This window comes from Betta splendens, chromosome 1, assembly GCF_900634795.4.
Source record: "Betta splendens chromosome 1, fBetSpl5.4, whole genome shotgun sequence".
NCBI classification, from domain to species: domain Eukaryota; kingdom Metazoa; phylum Chordata; class Actinopteri; order Anabantiformes; family Osphronemidae; genus Betta; species Betta splendens.
The window spans coordinates 750,986-760,633 of record NC_040881.3 but is presented as its reverse complement, the minus strand read 5'-3'; the positions used below and the strand labels follow the sequence as shown (position 1 = coordinate 760,633).

At 55.8% G+C, this 9,648-nt stretch overlaps 2 protein-coding genes across 2 annotated transcripts in view; both read right to left on the bottom strand.

Moving 5' to 3' along the window:
• Positions 1-1,509: 1,509 nt before the first annotated feature.
• On the bottom strand, positions 1,510-3,586 carry irf2bp2b (interferon regulatory factor 2 binding protein 2b). Its single transcript, XM_029154361.3, has 2 exons — positions 2,564-3,586; positions 1,510-2,433 (listed from the first exon to the last, which is right to left on the bottom strand). The coding sequence occupies exons 1-2, from the start codon at positions 3,282-3,284 to the stop codon at positions 1,799-1,801; spliced, it is 1,356 nt and encodes a 451-aa protein (XP_029010194.1). The 5' UTR covers positions 3,285-3,586; the 3' UTR covers positions 1,510-1,798.
• A 4,570-nt stretch (positions 3,587-8,156) lies between these two features.
• The window catches only part of acaa1 (acetyl-CoA acyltransferase 1), a 3,460-nt gene continuing 1,968 nt past the window's right edge, over positions 8,157-9,648 (bottom strand). The window contains exons 8-12 of the mRNA XM_029154456.2: positions 9,372-9,562; positions 9,113-9,292; positions 8,980-9,035; positions 8,761-8,906; positions 8,157-8,678 (exon numbers count right to left, since the gene is read on the bottom strand). Of these exons, the coding sequence (XP_029010289.1) occupies positions 8,600-8,678; positions 8,761-8,906; positions 8,980-9,035; positions 9,113-9,292; positions 9,372-9,562 (652 nt within the window). The 3' untranslated portion in view covers positions 8,157-8,599. The remainder of the gene's footprint in view (positions 8,679-8,760; positions 8,907-8,979; positions 9,036-9,112; positions 9,293-9,371; positions 9,563-9,648) is intronic.

Here is a 9,648-nt window from a genome sequence, read left to right as displayed (position 1 = left end):
TGAGCCTGTCACAGGATAGAACAAACCCAAACATCCTCCAGGTGTGAAGGCAGCTGTTCCACCGGTGCAGCAGCAGAGCTTCCTGTTGGACCTCTGCAGGTCCGATGCGGCCCGCCTCGGAACCCTCAGCTCTGCTGCTCTCGGGTTACAAAGCCCTCCCGCCAGCTCACTGACCTCTGTTTACCTTCCAGAGGGCATCGGGCCGCGGCTCCGAGCGCCGCCTGCTATATTTGGGCCTTTGCTCCCTAAAGCTCTCTTCCAGATAAAGCGTCAACACAGCACAAGGTTCCTTTCTTGGTTCTCGCTGCCGGGGGTTCTCTGATTAATGCCTCGGGAGCCTCTGCCTAATTATAGAGAGCAGCTGCTGAGTCTGATCTGAACCGGACGGCAGCTCAGCCCGTCTCTGGCAAAAACCTGCAGCTGTGAATTTAACCAAATCAACCACATGTTCAGGTTGAGCCAGCGAGCGTCACGTGAAGCAGACACAGACAGTGTGTGTGTGTGTGTGTGTGTGCGTGCGTGTCGTTGCCACGTCAGCACCTGAACGCATCAGGGCTGGACGCCCATTGACTGCGGTGTGTTCAGGCTGAGTGGGGTCATTCTTCATGTGGGGACCGACCTTTTTCCCCCTCGTCAGGACACAATGACTGCAGTTGCAGCACAAACCCTCTGTTCCTGCTCCACTCCGTCGGTGCGGTGCCGGTTACAAACAGGTTCCAGAAGGACGGAACCTTCCTGGTTGAACTGAATCAGTCGTGGTATTTCCAGTGAGAGAACAGCTGAGGTTTGTTGTTGCTCCTCTTCCTCCAGAGTCCAGAGGAGGATGAGGAGGAGCTGCTCAGCTCACGGTGGGTGCCAAAACTCAGGTCAGTGGCAGATGAAGAGCAGCTGGTGGTTCAAGTGTCACACTCGACCCACACAAAGTGACGCCATGCGCCCTCCCTCCATGTAAAAAGCGGAGTTAACGGAGTTAGCTTTCAGTGCAAATGCTTGGTCATCCAGTGAATACGTGCAATTCAATTCAAAGGTCCGTGAATGTGAACGGTGATCATAAAAATATTGACATCATGACCTGGTTTTCAAGCTGAACGTAACAGCATTCACGTTTATCTGGTTCTGTCAGCGTTTCTTACCTCCAGCTGCTCTGTTCATCGAACGCGACTCCTGAGGGGTTAACGTTTGTGTGAATGGGCCCCGAACACAACACTGGCCCCATTCATGCACTCGCTGCCTTTAAGAATGAACAGGGAAGGGGGGGGTGACTGAGCCCCCCCCCCCAGCTCACAAAAACAACATGGGGAACTTGAAACAGCACAGACACACCAACGTTTTTATCAGAACCAGTAAGAGCTCGACCAGAACAAAGACCCAGATGATCGTGACCAGCTATTTTTAGTGTGTGGACCCCCCCCCTCTACTCAGCGCCGCTGCTCCCGCCCTCCTTTACTTTTATTCCACCCACTGATATGACTGGAGGCTCGGAGGACAAGACACCACAGACACTGCAGGTGTTATTACAAGAGCTGAAACTGTATTTAGCAAGTTTCTTCTTAAACAAGTGCAGACATGTACAGCTAGAAGCAAAGCATGGTTCATTTCCTCAGCAGTCACATTCTAGGCTGAAGCCAGTGAGTCCGTTCAGAGGACAAACCTGCCATCTTCCAAAAAAAAACAACAACGTAGTGGAAAGGGCAAAGCTTCCAGTTTCCAGGGCGGCGCCGCCTCCGGCTTCGGCTGCAGCAGCTCCACTCCGCTGCGGCTGCGGCCGCAGTGCTCGGATCGGGTCGGACGCAGCGCTTTAAGGGTCCTTCTCCTTCTTCACCTTCACGTCCCCGGCCAGGATGGTGCTGATCTCCCCCTGCATGAAGGCCCAGGGCACGTGGGAGCCGACCAGCGGGCAGCGCTCTCCGCTGGGGCAGTAAACCTCACCCGTGGCCCCCTGCTGCTTGATGCTCTCCCTGGAGCAGGGGAAGCAGAACTTGTGCGACGGCGCCGACGGGCACTGGACGAAGTGCGTGTCCTCCAGCCGCTCGTGGCACAGGGTGCAGCACAGCGGGGCGCCGCCGGGCGCCGCCGAGGAGTCCGGGCCGCTCGGGGGACGGTGGAGGTCCACAGAACCCTCCCTCTGGGGCAGGGGGCTGGCGGCCGCCATGTTGGACAGCACCTGGCTGCCGTCGCCGGCGTGGATGAGCGTCGCCGCGGGCAACTGGCCGTTCTGCGCCGTGGCAACCTCAGGGGGTGTGATGCGGGAGAGTGGGGAGATGGCGGAGGGGGGGGCGGACGAGAAGCCGGGCAGAGCGACCGGAGGAACCTTCAGAACCTCAGAGGGCGACGGGAGCCACGGATCAGCACCGTTCACCTTGGAGACGCCGCCTTCGGGGTCCAGCTCTGGAGAAGCCTTTCTCTTCACGCTGCGTGGTTGCTTCCCCCTGTCTGAGGAAGAGGAGGAGGAAGAGCGGGTCAGGAGCAACACAGCGTACACACAATCTAACAACAACACCAGCAACACGCACTGCGCGTGTGAAGCTGCAGGGCGGGCGCGAGGACAACGCTGGGCCGGTACCTGCTCTGGAGGACGCGCCCGCCTCGCATCCCATCGCCCTCTGCACGGCCGCGTGCTCCTTCTTCAACCTGCCGTCGAACGCGTGCAGCGCCATCAGGTCCCGGACCGTCTTGCCTTTGCCGATCCAGTCCTTGTGGCTGTCGGTCGGGTCCGACAGGCTGTCCGGCCTGTGCTTGTCCTCCTTCTCCAGACGCCTGCCGTGCTCCTGCCCGGACAGAGCCCCGGGGAAGCGGCCGCTGAGCGGGTGTCCTGCGGGGAGGCCGCCGTTCACCAGCGGCACCAGGCTGGGAGGAACCGCGCTAGTCCTGCGAGGGTTCGGGCTCTGGCGGTTCAGCTCCGGGGGCTCGTCCGGCTTGCTGAAGCCGTTGAGCGGCCGGCCCGCCTGGTACTCCGGGCCCAGCCTGGGCGGCCGGTCACACAGCGGGTACCGCTCCAGCGGCTGCGGCGCACGGGCGCCCGCGTCTCCGGCCGAGTGGCCGAACTCCTTCCCGGCGTGCTGGGGCTTCCCCGCGCCCTGAGCGCGGCCGTCCTGGAAGCCGTGCGCTCGCTTCAGCTGCCGAGCGGTGTCGATGACGAACTCGATCCGGTCCGCGCCCTCGTAGTTGACGCATCCGCGGCACACGGGCTCGGTGAAGTCCCAGATCATGGCCCACGGCATGCGGGGCAGGTCGCACAGGTAGCACGACTGCCTTCTGGAGGCAGGCACCGCCGCGGACGACATGTTGCGACCCTGAAGCGGCAGCACGGCGCCTCAAAATGTCCGTCGGCGCGTGGACCTCGCTGGAAGCAGGGGCCGTCGGTGTTTTCCGTCGCAAGCAGCCGACACTCAGCGGCCGCGGGCCATCGTCGCTGCGTCCGTTTCCTCGACGCGTCTCCGTCTAAGCCAGTTCCTACAACTCAGCTCGAGCTCTCGACGTGGGCTCGTGACGTAAGCGCAGACGGTAGCTCGTGCCCTCGGACTCTATTTACTGGGTTCTTCGACGACCGCCTCGGGCGCATGCGCCATGCGTGTCTTATGTCACGCACAAAGATCGCGTGTAAATGTGAAGAGAAATCACTCTGCAAGACGTTCACGAGTGCACGACATAAGTGGAATAAATTGTTTGAAAAACAAGAAGTTAACATTACCACACACGTTTTCGTCTTTTGACAAACCAATAATATTTTTTTAAAACCACGAATGGGCCAAAACAGGTGCTTTTTGCTTTGGTAGCATAGTCTGTTTGATTTATCTGAGAAAATTTGGAGTATTTGGATTTCTGGTTAAGTTATTGATTTTATATAGTAAGATTAATCAAAGAATTGATAAATAAGATATAAAATATATATATTTACGCTGCATCATACATAGTAAAATTAAGGTGTCAAGATAATGACCACAACAGCAAAGACATTAATAAAAGGTGCATCAGTAGAAAAGGAATTATATGGATCACTGTGATTATGTGTTCTGTTATAAAACTGAAATATATTGAGTACATCTTGTTTTGGCACGTGGCACACTGTCTCCCGTACACCTGCTTTGGTAATAAAGTATTTGGTCCAAATAAAAAGTAAACTTTGTAACTGGAGGCAGAGTGAGAGCTCGTTGCTCCGTTGTCTTCCCTTTAATTGCTCTGAGCCTCATTTTATTCTTGAACACTTTTTCGTTTCCCATTAAAGCACATGACCAAAGAAAAACCTATGGATTTGACATAAGTAAATTCCTATTGTGATTACTTGGTGCAACATAAAAACAATCCTCCTGTTGCACTGCTGCGCCAGCGTGAGACGCGCTTGACGCCATCCAGCCCCAGCCAATCACAGAATTCAGCTGCTGTTACCAGGCAGACTGTGACTGTGAACGCCCTCCCTTTATTCGGACTGACGCTGAGCTGAGCACGGAGCATGAAACCGCCACTGTATATTAGTACAGTTATTACGTAATCGTTCCAGAGACTTTCACTGAGGACTCAAATGGAGGCCAAGTAATCGACATCACAACTACAACATAATTAGTAAAATATTACAGTGACAGTAAGTAAAAACAGTGAAGTGAAGCCAAACTTTTCTTCCACGTTGAGGCGCCAGCTGAACGCGGCCTGATAAACAGCAGCAGAGTCATGTTATCTCCTGATTACAAGCGCTGACGTCCGCAGGAGACCAAGTAGCAACCAGCAGAATGAAGCCGATGCAGTGATGTCAAAGGAATGATGAAGATCAGCAGCTCAGTCCTTCAAACATAACATGAGATGAGACTCCCAGATGGGAGTCGACCCAGTGGTTCTGTCTGCACGATGGGAAGCGAGGGCTGGGAGGACTGGACGAACCTGAGCGGAGGTTCTGTTGGACCACTGCTTCACTGCAGCAGACAGACCTGCTTCCTTTTGATTCTCAGGACATTAGCAATGTTTACTCCAGACCCGTGTTCCAGCTGCTCGACTGCTGGCGGCACCTCCTTCCTGGGCTTCAGCGATCCAACGGACCGACAGACCCTCATTAGAGCAACATGGGGGAATCTGTGTGACCTGAGCGGATGAGCACTGTTGAGCTCCTCGGCTTTTTGTTGTTGCTTCACGACTCACACGGAGCTTGTGTTGGTGCAGCCGACGGTCTGGACCTGTAGTGATGTCAGTGAGGGCGAAGCAGAAACAACAACTCTCCTTTCAAACCCTTGGCTCCCTGCCTTTCTCCCGCTCCCCCTCCTGAACCTAATCCTCTGGGCTCGTCCGGCTGCCAAAGCAAGGGCTGCTGGGAAACGTGGCGGCTGCCAAGCAGGAGCGGCGGTGGCGTCGCTCCCAGCTTTGTTCTGTCCACGGAGGCTGTTTGGACCGTTGCCCGGTGCTTCTCCTATGGCCCCATGCTGTGCCAAGGGCGGCGTTGCCATGACGGCGGCGAGAGAAGGGAGCAGAATAATGAGTCACAGCCACATGTGCTGCTGCGATGGACGGTCTGTGGGCGCTGAGCTGGACGGGGAGTGGTTCGGGCAGTGTTGGGTTTCCCTGGAACAAGGAAGGGTTTTAAAAAGGAGCGAGAACGAAAGGAGGAGCTCGGTTGCTGGGAATCTGACATGACGGTGACGATGGCGGCGCCGTCCAGCAGCTGGACTCCTCCGGAAGCGTTTCCGACAGGCAGGAGACGCACGAGGAGCGGCATCGCCTGCTGCTAAAGGCACGAGCAGGGGAGCGTTCGTTTAGGGCCTAGCTCCGCCTCAGGCTCAACCCGGACCGAACCAGGGTCACCTGCGCCGCGGGCTGAGGTTGTTCTGTAGATTTGTCTGGTCCAGGAAGCTCAGAAAAGCCGCACCTCACGAGGAAATACTCAGATGTGAGCAGCTGACAGACACCAGTGGACAGCGGGTCAGAGTCCCTTCACCTCTTCCCGTTCCAGACGAACAGGACTTTTCCCTGCACTCGTTACAGCTCACTGGACCATCGCCAGCTCAGCCTAGAGGAGGAGCCCACCAGGACACCACGTATGGTATAGATTTAAACGCAGCACAGAATAAACAACACAGTCAATTCACTGGACGGCACGTTGGCAGTTTCTGCTAGACCTCCGAGCAGCTGCTCCACGTGTGTGCTGCGCTTCATAGCAGGCAGGAGGGTGTTCGGCCCGCTGGGCCAGTGGAGGTTCTGGATGTGGCCACTGCTCATCATCACCATCATCATCCTCACTTCCCAGCCCCTGCTGCCAGGCCTCCTGCTGGTCAGAGAGCTTCCTGTCTCCTGTTAGCGAGCGCACAGGGGATGGAGACGCTGCTCCTCATCCTCCTCAATGCTCTGTCTGTCTCGCCTCTCATTGTCCGGCTGCTATTGAAGGAGGCAGCGTAAGCCAACACCGCCGTTCCCATTCGCCTTCAATGTGGCCGAGACCCGACACCATGTGAAGCCACGGCTCGGCTTCTCTCAGATCGATCCTGTTGCTGACATAGAAGACAAAACGAGGAAAACATGAAGCTGTGGCTGGGCATCAGGAGAGGAGGAGAGAAGGTGGAAGAGGAGCATTATGGGAAAAAACGGGAAAAGCAGCAAAGCAGGAAACAGCAGGAAATGAAAGGTGATCAGCCTGAGCCTTTGTTCCACTGTTTGTTGGTTTACACCTGAGCTGGTGCTTGAAGTCCAGTCTAGTTCCCATGGACACCAGCGTGTTCATGCCAGGAGCCACTGGAGACGTCCAGAGTCAGTCTTTCACTAGTCTGTTCACTACAGCCTCTTTTGTTGCCCACTGATAGTGAAGGTGACCGTTTGGGTCAAACCGCTGAAAACCTTCCAATACGTGACCCACCTGGACACACAGGAGGAAAAAGGGCCTCCAGCTCCACGTTTGCTTGGAAAAATGTGCCTCTCGTCATCTTTCCTGGAATGAAGCAGCAGCTCGAGCAGCAGGAAGCTTATTATTGAACCCCAATGGTGTCGCGCTGTCGTGGTCACAGCCTCACAGGTCACGCGCCAACAATCGGAACTGTTAATATGGTCACGTTCTTATTCAGTTTCAGCCCATCAATAAATGAAGCCAAACAAACACATGGACGAGACGTTCACATTCATCGACAATCAGAAGGTTTCTGCTCTTTAACACTTCAAAAGAGAAACATCTGTAGAGACAGAAGATTCCAGAGGTTCTTAATGCAACGTTCAGGTTCCGCTTCCAGAGTCACACTGAGACGAGACCTACAAACGTATGTTGCACATTACACACGGTACTGAGCGTTAGTGAGACCAAGCACATCAGGTCGTGGGTCAGAGCCTGGTGGTTTCGGCTGTATCTGCATCCATCTCCAGCTCTATATTTAGGCAGCTGCGTGGTTTCTCTGCTTTACCCATCATGCCTCAGTCCCTGCGGCTGTGGCTGTAGACTCGCCCTCCTCCTAAAGCTTATTTACGAGCAACGTTTCAGCGACACAAAGCAGGACAAACAACGTGGGTGCAAAGCGGTCCCTCCTGCTGGTTCTGGTTCCGAAGCATTCTACTGAAAGGAGAACTGGAATGAGCGGAGCTGCAGCGCGTCCTGCCGGAGCAGCGGTTGGAGGGCGAAGGTTGATTAAAACACTCAGTGAAAGAGGTGTGTGTGCAGACCGAACGCGACCAAATCACAGCAAAGACAACAGGTCCCAGCTGAGCAGCACTGGCCAAGTCCAAGCTGAAGGGGGTTTCACAGTTTGGGCCGAATGCCGACCCGGCCCAGAACCGGGCTGGAACAGCTGAGAGATGACGTGGAAATGCTGGGGTGCGAGCGTGGATGTGGACCAGCTCCAGGCGGATGGAGCATCCAACAGGCCGCTCCCTCCCTCAGCTTCACGAGGTCTCGATCCACTAACAGGTTTTGTGCTGGAACCAAATGGTTGTGTGCAAAGCTCTCTTCGACTCATTTTTTACTGATGTCGAATGATCTAACCTCATCTACGACCTCTGACCTCTGGGTGGAGGTGGAGGTGAGGCCTTTGTACCGTCTGACCAGATAAAAGACGAAGCAGAGACAGTGCTGGATGTGGTTCTGATCAGCATGCAGTGAAACTAACGGGTCAACTCTCTGACCCAGACACTGGTTCTGGTCGGAGCCTCCTGCCGACACAGGAACTGCGTGTGTTTGACATGTGTGTTTAAAAACAAGGTGAAAGTGAAGGTTTTTATTTCCATGTACACATGAACCAATACAAATTTTCCTCCAGTCTTCAGACCAACTCGCATTTCTAATGGTTCAAACACTGACAATGCGACGAAGCAGTGGCTGTAAGTTCTGTTCAGACCCGTTAGTTTTGCAGACTTGATCCAACTCATCACAGCAGGAGGCCAAACCGCTTCTCAGTAAAATACTCACTGGGATTTAAATGTGAAGCGCAAACACTTCATGTTTAACACAAAGACAATCAAGTGAGGATCCAGAGGAACATTTAAACCCATCTGTTACAAAAGTTGTGATGTGGAAATAATCTCACTTTCAGATTCATCCAGACACTAAAGTCAAAGATCATTCAGTAAGCAGTGGCTTCATTTCCCACGGCACAGGATCAAAGGCACTGACCCAGTTCTCTGCTCTGACTAACGGTGAGTTCGCTCACAGCGGTCCAGGATATTCAAAGACGGCTGCGGCTCCCATCCTCGTCCCGATGCACATGGACACCACGCCGAAGCCCCTGCAGACGACAAGCAGGGTCAAGAGGCAGCGCGGGCCGGGTCGGGCCGGCCGGGCCGGGCCGGGCCGGGCCGGGCTCTCACCTCCGTCCTCTGCGTCTCAGCTCGTTGAGCAGCGTCACCACCTGCCGCGCCCCGGTGCAGCCCAGAGGGTGACCCAGCGCGATGGCGCCCCCGTTTGGATTCACCTTCTCCAGAGGGATCCCGAGCTTCTCCACGCAGTACACGGCCTGGGACGCAAACATCAGCGCTGGCTTGCGTTGGTTAGCCGGGTTAGCGGAGTTAGCGTTAGCCGGGACTCACCTGGCTGGCGAAGGCCTCGTTGATCTCAAACACGTCGATATCGGCCACAGTCAGTCCTGCAGAGCAAAGGTCCAGATGAGAGGTTCTGCTTCAGTTTATGTGATATACGTCAAACCATCCTTAAAGCCGGTACCGGCCTGCTCCAGGGCTGCAGGGATGGCGAACGCTGGTCCCACACCCATCACATCAGGAGGGACCCCCACCACGGCGCTGGCCCTCAGAACCCCCAGCACCGGCAGACCCAGAGCCTCCACAGCAGCCCTGCGGCCCAGCAGCACGGCCGCGGCGCCGTCGCTCACCTGGCTGGCGTTACCTGAGCAGAACCACAACCACCACCAGAGGGCTGTGAGCCAGGCCCCCCGCTTCACCTGTGGTTGCAGGAGCACACCCACCTGCCGTGGTGCTGCCGTCCGCTTTGAAAGCCGGCTTGAGTTTTGCAAGTCCCTCCAGCGTGGTCCCGGGTCGGATCCCCTCGTCCTGACGCACGGTCACCTGTCGCTCGCTCCCGGCGTCGTCGACGAGCCTCGTGGTGACGGGGACGATCTCCTGGTCGAACAGCCCGGAACTCTGAGCCCGAGCGGCTCTGAAGGAAGAACCGGGTGGAACCAACACGTGAGGACACCTGCAGCGAGGCTGAGGTGCCGACCCGTTTCCTTCACATTCACACTC